Source organism: Odontesthes bonariensis, chromosome 13 (genome assembly GCF_027942865.1).
Source record: "Odontesthes bonariensis isolate fOdoBon6 chromosome 13, fOdoBon6.hap1, whole genome shotgun sequence".
NCBI classification, from domain to species: domain Eukaryota; kingdom Metazoa; phylum Chordata; class Actinopteri; order Atheriniformes; family Atherinopsidae; genus Odontesthes; species Odontesthes bonariensis.
In genome coordinates, this window is record NC_134518.1 from 10,856,871 (window position 1) to 10,872,587 (window position 15,717).

Consider the following 15,717-nt stretch of genomic DNA (forward strand, 5'->3'; position numbering starts at 1 on the left):
AGCGCATACAGTTCTGAACTTCGTGGCTCAGTAATGTTTAGTTAGTGTGTCTGATGAAAAATGTATTCATACAGGTTGCAGAGCTCCAGACTGTGACCAAATGGTCGCATTTCGCGACCAAAATTTGAGTGTGCGCGACTGAATTTCACATCTGCTCTCGCATACGCGACCAGTAATTATTATTATTTTTTTTACATTTTGCAAGTTAAACGTGGAAGGGGCGCTTCATTGAATCCATAAGCCAATGAGTGTGAGAAGGATACTGTTGTAAGTGGCTAATGTGTGGAGGGTCCTACAGTTAATCGCGCGTGCATTTAAGGTGAAAGAGAAAGATTTCACATCACAACCTGTGTGCGTTTGAAATGAGCAAGCGAACTATTGACTCGTTCTTCAGACCTGCGACTAGTGTGCCAGTGCCAGTGCCTCAGTCTACAGTGGCACATTTGGATGATGAATGATGATGATAATGATTCAGAGTCAGAGGTTTGTGTGGCGCAAAAGGTCAGAACCCCAAATTTTCACGAAGAGTGGCTGCGAGAATTCAGCTGGTCGCTACCCCAGAACTGGGGGGGAACACGAAGTTTGCCGACAGTGCAGGCACTTCGCAGTTTAAACAATGACACACTAGTGAAACACAATGTTAGCCTCAAGCATAGAGTATGCTGAGACATGTTAACAAATGAAAAAGCAACGCCACTGCCGGTTGCTTTTAGAAGACAAAAGGCTGTAAATCATAGCGCAGATGAGGCAGAAAAGATACTGAACTTTAACACGGCCTACTTCGTTGCTAAGGAGGAACTACCCTTCACCAAATTCAAAAGCCAGCTCGATCTTCAAAGGTATGAGTAATACAGTGGAAAATTAGTAGAAATGTGAATATTTGGTTAGTATATTGATTTACGGTGTGTGCCCCTAAAATTTTCAGTTGGGGGCTACAGCGCTCCTAGTGAAAAAAGTTAGTCTGGAGCCCTGGGTTGGACTACTGTAACACTTTATCTGCAGGATTCTCAAAGCGGTCAGTAGGGCGGCTGTAACCCTATACAGAATCAACTTTAAAATCCTCTCAGTCGATTCGACCCCTCGATGCATCTCTGATTGGCTCACTGTTTATAACCCAATCAGGTCACCACATGCACGTCCTTTGTTCCCAGAATGGGATCCAAATCTGTTGAGGGTGTGGTCAGTTACTGTGGTCCAGCTGTGGAACAAACTACTTGCTGAGCTGAGGTCCGTTACGACTATGTCTCCACTCAAAACATCTCTGCTCTCACAAGCCCACAATTAACAGCTGTCTGTTTGATTGTGCGTATCTGAACTTGCGCTGTTTAATTCTATGCGTGTGGCGCTCTCTAAGGCTCGGTTCATAAAACCCAATTTTCCAATTCGAATATACTTTCATTTGAAAAATCTAACATCAATTCATAAAGTGCGCGACTCGATTCTTATTACCCGCCGAAGCAGCAACGCTGACAGTGGCGCTGACCCAGAGGCCGATACGTGGCAGCATTTTGGAAAGAGAAATCATGCCCACCGAGAGGAGCTAACCCTTGTTTTATTTACTCATTTATTGTTTTTTAAAAGCTCTTTTATAGCCAAGCCAAAAACTGAATTATTTGAATTGGCATTGAATCGCATCCTTTTGAATTGGAATGAAATTCAATTCAGATTCAGGAAGTCGGTAGCGTTGCCCCAGCTCTAGTTCTCTCACTTGTTTGCTTCTTTTCTGTGAGCGGCTCCCTCACACTTTGCCTTTGTTTTGCGCATTGAGTTTCATATGTAATGACAAGTGCCACATAAATATAATTGCCAGGTGTTCTTTTGGGGGCTGGCACCACTTCCCTGTTCCTAATTAATTTCTGCACCTAAGTGTGTAATCCGTTGTCGGCAGACAAATATTAGTGGTGATCGCTGTGGCAGCATTCTGTGGCTCCGCTGCACCTCGGCTTCGCAAAGCTCATCTGCAGAACCAAACAAGACAGGCTACTGCAATATGCATCAGGTTTTGACAACGTCCTTGCAGCCTCTCAATGTCTGAACTATGGAAAAAAAACAAAAAGTTAACCCATTAAAAGGACTCCTTCACAAGTAGCAGTCCTGCATTGAAAGGACTAGACAATATTTGAAAATATTAATGCACCTTTTCTTCAGATTTTAAAGCTACATTTCAAATTAAAAGGAAGAAGAGACGTAAATATGATCTGTGCCCAATCTGACCAGAAAATATGACTGAACCATGTCAAGGAAACCTGCCATTAAACCTCCATAACAAAGGATGTTGATGGTATATAAAGAAACTGCTGGGTCATTGGCTGCCATTGACGTCTATAGACGTCAATTTAAATTCAACCGTTGACTGCCAAAGACGTCTATAGACGTCAATTGCGTTTTTTAACGGAGCGGGCTGGGGAACAATCTAGCGGAGTTTGTCACTAAATCTTAGGCTTGTAAACACTAAACAGAGAATATACTGGCAAAATTACTTACTTTGGATGGGAGATGAGTAAAGATCACATAGATTGTAGAAGAAGACTGAAGCGGCTTTGAAGCCAATGAGACTAATCAAAATGTTTGTAAACTATAATTGCCAAGATCGGAGAAGGAGAAAATGTCGCCGGCGAGACAAAAAAAAAATTTAGGCAGCTAACGCTCGAACAGAGCCTTCTGTGCAGCAGAAGTAGTGTACCACTACTATCCACCGACGAGATACCCGGGCCAAGCGGAGAGAGTCGTCGGCGTGCGCGTATTTCACCTCAGCGGAGCGCACCACCAGACAGTTCTGATGACTGTTGTTTTTGCTGTTTTATGGAAGGAAACCACTTTTCAGATGTTTGAGGTGTCACTAAAGCAAAAAATGTTAGCATCAAAGTCACTGTTCTGCTTGACAGGTTTCTTTGCACAAAAAGCGTGTTTTCTCCATTTTTTTTTTTTTTGGTCAAAAACAGCTGTTTTTGGTGAAACCAACCTATGTTCTACTGTCTATTACTAAAGGACTGAAAATGGTAGAAACAAACTTTTTTTTCCTGATGAAAGAAGAGAGTCTACTCTTTCTTTTGGTAATTTCGGTGTGTACATAGTCACAAGACACACTTTTCTGTGGGTCTTGGAAAATCAGTTAAAATACTGTAAAACACTTGGCAGTATGGGTCTCTCTGCACTGAAAATGGCTGGCAGCGAATGAGTTAATGGATTTTTGTTGCTCAAAATTGATTTGTTGTGTATTTCCCCTATCATGGAAATATTGAGCTTTACCTCATTAAATTAAAGTAGCTACCAGCAAATAGGTACATCTCTACCAAAGATGTGAATAATCAGTCATATATCGTACAGTGGAAGGGGGGCATGTTTGTTTAAATGGCCTGAAAAGTAACTTGTCTTCTCTGCTGCACCAATTTACTCATTATTTTTTTGTCTGCAAAGGTTACATCTCATTTCCCTTCTGGAAACTGCTTATGTGGCCAAAAAAGCAAAAAAGTCAGAGGAAATCCACTTAAGCCATTCGGCTGCATGCGGGAAAAAAAATTCTCACATCTGTACGCTGCAGAATATGGAGGAAATATACGGCAGCGTGGATGCTACTGCCACTCTCTGAGTTTCAATATCACGAATAAATGTTAAAGGAAAGAAGAGAACTCATAGTTCAGTTGGAAGGTAAAGATCATACCCGTAATGAGAAGCGCGACCTATCATCCGGCTTCAGTTTTTTGAGAAATCACCAGCAGTTGGAGAGAAAGATAAAACAGTCAGTGACTTGAGTCTTTAGTAAGCTGAGTTGTAGCAAGTTCTGCAAGATGAGTAGACCAAGAACCTGTCAAGTACTTTGAAAAAACTGCGAGTGGGTAGCTGACAGAGAACAGGCTTTTTCTCTTCTAAATCTTTAACACAATAGAGGAATTTGTACAGCTTTTTGGTTTTGACTGTGGCTATGGTTTGCACACACCAAAATGCTTAACATACCGTTTACAACTTTATAAAAACCAAGGAGGTGTTTTTTTTTATTATTATTATTATTATTATTATTAAGGTTGTCTGACTCCTGAATTTAACTCTACACTTTACCAAAAACACTGAGTTTTTTTTATGCTTCAACATATTTTTATACCTTTTTAAGGTCTTGTGTTGTAAGTTTTGACAAAACTAATAAAATTCTAACAATTCAGTTCACTTAATTTTGTATTTATATACAGCAAAATCACAACAAATGTAATTCTCAAGGCACTTCATACATACAGTCCAATCCAATTCATTGTAATCAAATTATAATTCAGTCAAGTCAAATTCATTAAAATCCAAATTAGTTCAATTCATACAATGCCAATTCAAAAAAAGCTGCCGAGCTAAGGAAACCAACCGACTGCATCCAAACTTCTTTGATTCAGTCCTCCGTCTTGTGTATGCATGAGGCAATGGTGGGAAGGGGAAAAAACGCCTTTTAACAGGAAGAAACATCTGGCCGAAGCAGACTCAGGAAGGACGGCCGTCTGCCTCAGCTGTTTGGAGGTTGATGTTACAGGAAAGAGGGGACAACAAGCATCATAACACCAGGCCAGGGATACCTGCTGAGAGAGGGGACAACAAGTTAATGACTACAATAATGTCCTGTGTATAAGAAGAGTACAGAGATCAGAGTAAGGAGAGGTGCACAGTGTTTCCCGCAGCACATTATAGTTAAGGCGGCCGCCTTAGCAAACTCGCACTGCCGCCTTGCCAACGTTCCCAAAAAAAAAAAATTTTTTTTTTTTTTTTTAAAACCGAAGTAATAATGCTTTGCCAGGCTCAGACATTAAAAGACAGCATTGATAACATTGAATTGCGACACCTACTGGTTGTTAATGTAAATGGTTAATAATATAAATAAAAAAGTGTTACAGCTCTTAAACAGCTTCGTTATTACTGCTCTAACAGCCCCCGTCCCATTCCAAGTAGTAGTTTCAGGGTTACCTGAGCCATCCCTAACTTAAAGCTTTATTAAAAAGGGAAGTTTTAAGCCTAATCTTGAAGGTGGTGATGCTGTCTGTAATGGAGTCAAAGGAAAGATTCTGGTCAAAAATAACTCCAAGGTTCCTCACTGTTGTACTGGAAGCCACTATAATGCCATCAAGAATCCCTACATAGCTAGACTTTGGGCCTCATGCAAGAACATTTTCGTATTTATATTCTAAATTTGTCTCACTTTTTTTGTAAGAAGGTCTCGTACGAACACACCACGTCAGATTCAGCAAACGCTCTTTACGACCTGCGTAAATGATGAATGCCACCCGTGCGTATTTAAAGGGATATGCCACCCCCAGGCCAAATTAAGTGTATCCCCGCATTCCCGATACATAAATAAGTGTGTGGGAGCGTTTTCCTGGCGACCCAGGCATTGTCCGAATCTCACAGCACTGACCACTGCTTGGTTGCGCGTAATACATACATGCTAGCGTCGCCAGCGTCGCCAATCGAAATATTTCGCCCAACGTGTATTAATTTACTTGATTTACCTTCTAATTACTGTGTGAGTGGTGTACTTTCACATCGAGTGCAAATGACTGTGTAAATCTACACGGAAGGCGCGGTTTGCTCATGTCGGTTTGGGAACTAGTTTCCAGTGCGGAAAATACAGCCGAAGCACACTCCCCGCTACGTCATTGGGAATCCCCCCCCTGGCTGCTTCACGCTGGTTTGTTTGAAGAAGTCGGGGGTGGGGATTCCCACACACTTATTTATGTATCGGGAATACGGGGATACACTTAATTTGGCCTGGGGGTGGCATATCCCTTTAAGTGCACGTGCACAAGGATAGTAAATTTGCATACTCCACGCCAAAAATGATACCATATAAGGCCACGCTTCCTCTCTCCTGTGCCAGGAAGTGTTGAGTGTTGAGTCATGAGAATGGCATCAAGGCGCAAAAAGAACAACTTTACGGGCTCTGAGATTAAAGTTCTGCTTTCAGAGATCCAAAAAGGAAAATCTGTCATTTTTAGCAGTGTCAGCAGTGGAATTACAGGACCTGCTAAAGCGAAGAAATGGGAAGCAATTACGAGTGCTTTTAATTCCGTGTCACCTGTAGTTCGTAATGTCAGGTAGTGGGAGACCCTCATTAGACCCAGAATAATCTGGCATGCCTTCTCTGGGCTATAGAGGAGTTTGTCCTCCGCTGTATCAAGACACACCCACCTGCATCCAAAAGTAGCAGGTCAAGACGGTTAACCTTCCCATTGACCGTGTTATATACAGAGTCAAATTAACCTTCAATTAGTGCATCATTTAAGTCAAACAGAATAATGTCAGCATCATTATGGGGTATAATGTATATATTTATTTATTTATGATATATAATTCTCTTAAATTACTCGTACGCACGACTTAAGAACAAATCTGTTCGTACGAATGGTTGTTGCATGAGGCCCAATGTCTTCCTGAAGTGCTGAGGACAAAAACTTAAGTTTTATCTGAATTTAGAAGCAGTTTATAGTCTAACCACCTGGTTGGTTTCATCTGGTTTCATACATGAGTATAGTTTAGTGTTGTCAGCATAGCAATGGAAATTTATACCATGTTGTCTAATATTGCTGAAAAGAAACAGAATCAGTACAAGCACAAGCACAGAACTCCATGACTAACTGGTGTGTGAGGAAGATTTTTTGTTGACATGGACAAAGGGAAATCCATGAGATAAATGTGACTTAAACCAGCCGATTGTGGTTTCTTTAACCCCAACAACATTTTCAAGCCTCCGTAATAGAATGTTGTAATTAGCTGTATCAAATGCAGCACCAGATCCAACCGGACACTAACGGATAAGTCCAATATCAGAGGCCAATAGGAGATCACTGGTAACTTTCATCAGTGCCGTTGAATTATTTCTCTGTAAATTATTACAAAGTTGAGCTGCAGCATTTTTTTTCCCCAAGAACTTTAGACGAATAAGCGAGATTGGATAAATATCTATATCAGCAAACAGTCCTGGATCAAGATTTGTTTTCTTTAAGTAAAGGTTTATCACAGCAATCTTAAGCAATCATAGTGGATTGATCAAATCCACTATGGAAGCTTTGATTAACGGAAAAACCTCTTTGTGCAGTCTGTTTGGAATTGGGTCTAAAATATATGTTGATGGTTCAGATGATGCTATGATTGTTTTCGACTCAGAGAGCTCGACAGGACAGAGACAGTGTGAACACAAGTCAGGTTCCACAAATGTCTGTAGTAAAAATAGTATGAAAGATTCCATGAATTTTCTCTTTGATAGAAACTATTTTATTGGTGAAGAAGCTTGGGAAGTCATCATAGTTAAAAGAATGCAGAGCTCGGACTCTTAAGGCCTCAGTATGCTTCTCTGTAGTCACGGAGAGGCTCTCATTCCTTTCGAAGTTCTCATTCCTTCCGAAGTTCTCCGTCGGGCTGTCTGGTACGAAAGGCAATTCACCTCCCGATCAGTAGGCGTCGCTACGTTAAACGACCCAATCTTGCGACGTCTATCGTGAAAGTCGTTGATTGATTGTTTACCTTCCGGCTCCGTTCCACTCCTCACAGTGAACGATGGCGACCGAGAGAGAAAGACTGTTGTTGGAGTTGGAGCTTATTGATTTTGAAATGCAAATCATTTTGACCAAATGTTGACCGGCACACAGTAAACTCTTTCAAAAATGGCGGTGTTGTTGTTCTGAGAGGAAGGCGCTAAACCGGAAAAGTGATTCCGGAAATGATGTTGTTAGCCGACCAATCACAACCCTTGCGGTCTCCCTCGCCTCGACGGATAGATAGAAATTTTGGCCGACGCACGCAAGCGACGGAGAGCCTCTCCGGGAGGGTCTCCGTTGACTGAGAGGGTTCTCCGTAGGCGACCATAAATCAGCCTTTAGTCAGCCTGGCTACAGTGCTGAAAAGAAACCTGTGTTTGTTCTTATTCTATCACTTCTATCAATGATTGATAATAAGCAGTTTGAGATTTGCGAAGGGCTTTTCTTATATGTTATTGAATTCTCTTTCCAGACTAAGTGAGATTTTTTTTAGTTTAGTGGAACGCTTTTTTCTATCCAGCTTTCTTTAACTCTGCTTTAAAGCCCGCAGGTGTGAATGAAACCAAGGAGCCAGCCTGTTCTGACCGATTATGTTCTTTCTTAGAGGGGCAAGATTGTCCAACGTTGTAGCTATAGCTCCGTCAACAAGATCATTAAGTTGTGTAACAGAAGTCGATACTCTTAAGAAGCTGGAACCTAAATTGTCTCAGTATTTGTCTGCATGAATGACCTGATTAGATTTTTTTAAGTCTCCAGGGCTCTCTGTGCCTCACATTAAATTATTTCTGTCAGAGTAATCCTGAAAACTAGAAAAGTTGTATCTTATATGCAAATATAAATCCTCCTCACATGAATCACAGTGATTGCCCCTGATTGACTGGCCACTCCAGCCCCCAAAGTTAGATTGTAATTGTTTAGTGTTTAACTTTCAGAAAATACACAAAAACTGTCGTCCATCCCCAACCAAAACGCTGTTACCTCTGTTCATATAGTTTGTAATCTTGCTACAGATGCGTGTACAGAATGGTTATTCTTAAAGGAACTATAATCAGTAAAACTTTAGCTGTAGCTTTCATACATTAAGTCACTGTTGATCTTGGAATCAATGGGCCTCATGCAAGAATATTTTCGTATTTTTATTCTAAATTTTTCTCACTTTTTTCGTAAGGTCTCGTACGAACACGTCACGTCAGATTCAACAAGCGCTCTTAACTTCGGAAAAAGTGTGTAAACGACCTGCGTAAATGATGAATCACACTCGTGCGTATCTAAGTTCACGTGCACGAGGATAGTAGATTTGCATACTCCACGCCCTAAATTATACCATATAAGGCAGTGCTTCCTCTCTCCTGTGCCAGGAAGTGTTGAATGTTGAGTCATGAGAATGACATCAAGGCGCAAAAAGAACAACTTTAGGAGCTCTGAGATTGAAGTTCTGCTTTCAGAGATCCAAAAAGGAAAATCTGTCATTTTTAGCAGTGTCAGCAGTGGAATTACGGGACCTGCTAAAGCGAAGAAATGGGAAGAAATTACGAGTGCTGTTAATACCATGTCACCGAAAAAAATAAATGGTTTGATATGAAAATGGCTTGAAAAAAAAACGTCTCGCCATGGGCAGGCGCTCGATGACTGCAACTAAAGCCGTGCAATCAGTTGTTGCCTCATCATGATGGCACTTTGATGGGGTGGTCCATGAGGGGGGTCTTCTGGCACCACACCTTCTGGTCTGCCTGGGCTGGTGATTGGTGAATGCGCAAATTCTCTTAAATCACTCGTACGGACGATTTAAGAACAAATCTGTGCGTACGAACGCTTCTTGCATGAGGCCCAATGTTCTTATTGATTACTTTAAAAGCAATGCATGGATTTGTTCCTGCTGCCATTGTAGGGCCTTTGCGTAAGTGCTGTTTCATACGCCATGTTTTATATATGTTATTCAAAAAGGAGGGATTAGAAATTTACAACCATAACCCAGTTTCACAGGCAAACTGTCTGCAAAAGTCCTCTGTGTAATGTAAACATCTCAGTGGGATTAAATCTATTTATCGCAGCTTGTTATCTATCTGGACTGATTTCACCTACAGTACCTTTGTTTGTTTGTGTTTGAACCACCCTTCCAGTTACTAATGAGGAAAGAATAGTTGGAAATGATTGTGATACAAATTTAAAACATGGCAAAAGGAAAGGTTAAAAGATAACTTTCAGGTACATTGTCAGTAGGAGCTCAAATGCAGATTAAGGCTAGGTTTGGCTTGACAAATGAATACTTTGTCGGCATCATGTGAAACTTGAAGAATTTTGCACATATACCAAGTCGCTGCTCAAACAAAAATGTGATCAGAACTGCAATTTAATTAAATGTAATAACCCTAAGGTGAATTTGCTATATTTCAAGAAATGAGGGAATGTTTGAAAAGCGGGACTAGAAAAAAATAAATAAATTGCATGTGTAAGATACCCGTAATAATAGAAAGTAAGCCCCATAACCAACCATTTAATTGAGTCTCTTCTAACTTTTATAGGTTCACTGAAGTCTGACAGCAGTACAAGAGTTTAACAGGATTTCGGGTTTTTACCAGAGTGAAATAGTCGTGTTTTAAATGAAAAAGCTGGCAGGTCATGTTGCAAATGACTGAGTCAGAAACTGTTTGATGGAAAGGCAAGTTCAGAGCTCAGCCTGTGGAATATGATCAATCATGTACATGTACAAGACCCGCAAATAGTTTTTTAAGGCATCACAGATGATTTATAACACTGCTGTTATACAAGATTAGATTTGAACTGGAAAACACAAAAATGGCACTAAATGTTCTCCAGTAATTCTTAGCAAAATATTACATTTTAAAATTCAAAAAGCTTATTTTTTTTTTATTTAATTTCAGTGTGCTTTGTCATGACTCAGACTGGGCCTTTGACAAGTTTAGACAGCAGTGTCCTCTATCAGCATGTTGGGCTTCAGTATATGTTGACAAATTGATGCTGGTCCTGAGACTCCTTGGAGAATATTTTTCCCATTTACACTTCTCGAGTCAACAGAAGAGCCTTAGGTTCAGAGGTACATAAGAAAATCAATACTACAGTACTCGCATCTGTTTGATTAATATAAGGATTGACCCAGAAGCTGGTTAGCTCTGTTTCACACAGAGACTTCCAAACGGAGGGAAACAGCTAATCCACGAAACGTGTGGAGCTCATGGATTATTCTGGCTTGTTTGAAATAAATAAAAAACAGTCTGCTCTTTACAGATGATTACATGTTTCATTGGCTATAACTTTTTCCCGTCTCTTTGCCGGCTGCTGAATCCCAAAACATTAATGTTTCATACAATGAAACCGTGACATGAATATGAGCTGGTTCTGACACAGGGGGGAACTTATGGACTTGAAGCAAAAGTTTGAAACTGATTTTGGTACTGATATGTGATAATTCAAAGACTTTATTAGGGCTCTTTCTTGTTTTGGACCAGTAGAAAGCAAAAGTAGCCTCAGCTGACCTAACCTGTTCAGATGGGAAACCTTGTTGTCTTTTGATCATGAAAGGGTGTTACATTACTACATTAATTTCAAATAAGCAATGTAAGTTCAGCTGGTATTACTTGTATGATGTATGCAGTGCGGTAAAAAGTTAAGTATAAACCGAAGTTTCCTGAGCACGAGTATGCTATCTAAAATAGCTCTTTTGAAAAATTAAGCTACTTCAGCTTTTATAAGAAAGGCCAATGTATTGATCCGTTTGGTGCTCACTGGCCAGACTGACTCACTTTGATTCAATTGTCAGTGGAGGCGAGAATGTTTGTGTCACACAAGTTGCATCTGAATCAATCTCATCAATCAATTCAGCCGTCCAACATTTCTAAGAGTTGGGACGTAATAAAATGTGTCAAAAGAGGCGGAGGGATCGAGGGCAAGCAGAACATTTTTTTTTTACCCCCAGAAAGGTGTTCATTCAAATGATTAGATGGTTGTATAGTGCAGTGCAAAAGTCTCGAGCCACCCCTCATTTCTTTGTATATTGCCAGAAAAACAGGAAATGGGTTCAGCAATTTATCGAAACGTGCAAATGGAAATGGAGAAGTCAAGTCTGACTTGGATTTCTTAAGGACATCACTTTCAGTTACTGTTCATCTGCTGTAGATTGTTTTGAGGCTTGCTCAGTGGAATAACAAACAAAATACACATATCTTTGAAAATTGTCAGGTGCAAGGACTGGAGTGAGAAAAAAAAATAGGCAGCCAGATGCATAAAGAGAAAACTTCAGAAAAGATCAGCACAAAGCCTGGAAAACAGTTGTTCAAGAACACTTCAAAAGATGTGAAAAAAGTCTGGTTTCTGTGGGGCAAAATTGAAAGAAGCAACTTAAGACTTTTGCACAGTACTGTATGTGTCAGTGATGCCTTCCCTTTTACAGTATCTCAATCTCAATCTTAATTATTGTGTGGAATTGAATGACTAGATGGAGTCAGAAATTGAATTTGTAGTGTTCAAGCATTTTTTTTAAATGGTTAATTATGTGTAAATGTTCCCTCCTTTTTTTTTTTTCCTTCTAAATTATTTGTAATTTTGATATTTATTCCAATCCGCTTTGAAACATTGCAAAACGCTTACTTGGCAAGGGGGAAAACAGGAATTTTTCCTCCACAGATTTAGCAATTTGCCAATTACCGGAGGAGCCGGGAACCAAAGCAGGGGGCACTTAGGTCGCGACATGTTTTAACTGAAAACAAGTTGTCGGCAAACAGAACGTGATTCCCCTCTTTGATTGCAGGAGTCTTGCACTTCGAATAAATGCACAAACTTATTAAAGGCCTGTTTTGACTCCGAAGTAGTTTGAGAACAGAGAAAGTATATTTTTGGGGTTTTGAACCATGGAGCCATTCATCAAAACTTTGGAATAGACATTGTGACTGAAGAGGATTTTATAAAAAGAACGATCTACATTTTGTTCATTCATGAAAATGTTTTTCATCCTGAATGTGCCCCATTTGAGCCGTTTCTTTTCCTTTTGCCCTTTTTGTTTTGGATATAAGTACCAGACCTAAGTATTTAATCACCCTTTGTGTTGTATAAGTAAACATGGATATGCTGGCAGGTATTATTTTGGATTTTGAAAGGAAAATCTGTCAAACGGCTCAGTCCCATAGTGAGCCTGGCGCTGTAGCCTGCAGGTAGAGTATGTAACAACTCAGCCTCTCTGTCATCGAAGTAAACGCAGGCTAATATGCATGTCTGCTGCTTGTTGGGCTGAAAAATGGCTGTTGAGCTAAGAGGTTGGCTGAACTCTATTTGAACTGACATTCCATAGAATTAAATGATTTGCATACAAGCATGCAGGTGGAAAGACACTAATCTTAAAGATGGGATGGAGGCATCCGTAAAACGCAGGCAGCAATTTGTGAATGAGAGCTCATGGTCACTGTCTGCAGTAGCAAGGCGATACAAAGAGGTGGAAAAAAATGAAAAAGGGGCATATCTTCTGCTTCAGTTGGCCCAGTCTTTCTATATGCATGAGTGGAGCAGGTGTAAGTGGTTCAGAATTGGACAGTTCTATTGTGAAGAAAATGGGTCATTTAATGAGTGTTATCGGATCAGGTTTTCAGTATTTAATATTGGCATGAATCATATATGCAGTAGTTTGATCCAGCTACCTATCCTGGTGACAATAATGGCAAAGTATATAGGTGGGCGGGGTGAAAATAGGCTGAGTTTGGAGCCAAGTCTGTGTGATTACGTGAGCTTCTTGCAACAGATCTAAAGTGCATTTCTTGAATTTAACAGATGACAAGTGTAGAAAACTCACTTTGAGATTGGCTGTTAGTTATCATCTAATACATATTCACTTTTGACTGCAGATAGAATAATCTCAGGCGATTGTTGATTCATCTTTATCAAAATGGTGCAATATTGTCTGCAAAATCTGGCAGAAATCTACCTTTGACTTAAGACTCAACCAGCTCTATGTTGTTTTTTTCCTCTCTTCCATAGTCCCCACTGAGCAGCATTGGCAGTGAGTGGTCGCTGTCAGAGTTGGACGTTTTGCTTCTGGCGGGCACCATCGGCCACACACTCAGCTTGGCGGCCAGCAGTTTTGTAGAGGAGGAGCATCAAACGTGGTACTTCCTGCTCAATACACTCTGCCTCACAGTTTTCCAGGATGTTTGCCGCAAGTACTTCAGAGAGCAGAGGGGCTCTGGAGATGAAGATGAACTTATCCTCCCTTCCAAAGACGGTCATCCCTTTGCTCGCTCCAAATCCGACATTTACTCAGAGAAGTGGCTAGCTTTAGCCACGCCCCCCTTCACTCTGGTTTGCTGCAGACTGCTGCGCTCCCTCAACCAAACAGGAATTCAATGGGCTCATCTTCCTGATGTTGGGCATTGGCTGAACAGGTTAGCTATACCAGTCTTCTATGATATGAATATTTAAGAATGTGCTGGACAAAACTAAGTGAAAGTATTGAATGGTATTTCCACATCGAATCACTAAACATATGAAAGAAGCAATAATTTTAAAACGTTTTATACATGAATTAAATTGAATGGAATCCTACTTTATTAATTCTCATAGGGAAGTAGAATAACAATAACAACTATAAATAAAATTAGAAATAAACCTGTTGACATACTGTTGGTCAAGAATCTCAGTCATCCAGGTCATGGTAATCATAAGAGCTTGAATAAGGACAACTGGACTTCTTCTTGGATCTTGAAACTGAAGAAGCCTTTCAGATGGGAGGTGAAACGCCTTTAAGATCCAAAGAGAAGTCCAGTTGCCCTCATTCAAGCTCTTATGACTGTTGACATACTGTTGGTGATGAGTTGAAACTTATCCGTGAAAAGATCACCTAGGATGGGTCGGGATGATGTGTTTGTGGCTTGGCAACAAGTGGGCTGATGATGTCATATGCAGGGTCGGCAGGTCAAACAGGGGGAAATCTCTCTGTTGACAACATGAACGAAATGTACTACTATCCATGTGAGGGCAGCGTATCAAGCTGTAAATGCCCAATATTACCATATTAAGCTGTATCGGTGACTTTGTTTGCAAATTACTCCCTGTTTCACTGGTTGTGTTTCCTTTCACCCTTTTTATTTAGGTCACTATTGATTCTTTCAATATCCCAATTTTAGTTTCCATCCGCTCCCGAGGAAGCTGCCTGCCTCTTTAGCTGCTAACGAATCACCGGTGTTATGAAGTTGTCCCTAATTTTATCTCACACATGACAGCCACAAAAAGTAATGTTTTAGGGGTGGTCTGTGGCGTAGTGGGTTGAGCAGGTGCCCCATGTAGGCTATAGTCCTCGCTGCAGCTGGCCCCGGTTCGAGTCCCGCATCGGACGGCCCTTTGCTGCATGTTGTTCCCCCCCTCTCTGTCCTATCCAATAATGGCATAAAAAGCCAAAAAAATACAAAAAAATGGGGGGGGGGGGGGAGTAATGTTTTAGGCTGTATCATAAACAATGAGCTGGAAGCATCGTTCTTCATTTTACACCATCATCTAATTATTTTGTGATTCTTAGAATTTAAATTTCAGCATCTTAAACTTCAGAAAGCCTGTGATGCTATCAGGCTTGCCCACGTCTACCAAATTCATGTTTAGCTCTGCCGGAAAACAATAGAAAAATGTTTGACAGCCGCAGCTTGGTTGGTCAGAATTTGATGCAGTCTGATTGTTAAGGTGTCTTACTGAATGGTAATATGATGGAGTGCTGTGTTCATTGCTTTAGTTTTCCATTAGGCAACACAAAAGATAAAGATAAATAAAGCGGTTGTGCTGAAGATCGAGTTCATCTTAAACTTTTTGACGCTTCATTGTATGCGTAAGTCTGAAGTCGCTTTGAGCGCGCCGATTCAATTCCCTCTTCTCTCATTACTCAAGAGAAAATACAGTTTAAACCTTACCACCAGTTTTGTGTTGTTGGATTGTAATCAACATGCTTCAAAAAATAAAGAAGCCATGTTGGAACACTGTAAAATTGAATTGGCTTCTTTCATTGTTGAAGGACAGAAGTTCAACAATGACTTGGGGATAAATTCATCATCATAAAGCAGAGGCGCACATTTCTCCAAGACGGTATTTTCAGTCAGAGATTGTTTCCCAGTCCACCCACTCATCAGTGTAACAGATCAATGGAACTGGTTATTTTTGCTCCCTGGGAAAAATAGAAAGCAATGGAACACGTGATATCACACACCGTTTTAGACACGATTAAAGC

The 15,717-nt window shown here is 40.5% G+C and overlaps 1 protein-coding gene across 2 annotated transcripts in view; it reads left to right on the forward strand.

Annotated features, from left to right (window-relative positions):
• pigg (phosphatidylinositol glycan anchor biosynthesis class G (EMM blood group)) overlaps positions 1 to 15,717 on the forward strand; it is a 75,613-nt gene that overhangs the window by 31,290 nt on the left and 28,606 nt on the right. For both annotated transcript variants that reach the window (XM_075480937.1, XM_075480936.1), the window contains one exon: positions 13,488 to 13,891. In XM_075480937.1, the coding sequence (XP_075337052.1) occupies positions 13,488 to 13,891 (404 nt within the window). The remainder of the gene's footprint in view (positions 1 to 13,487; positions 13,892 to 15,717) is intronic.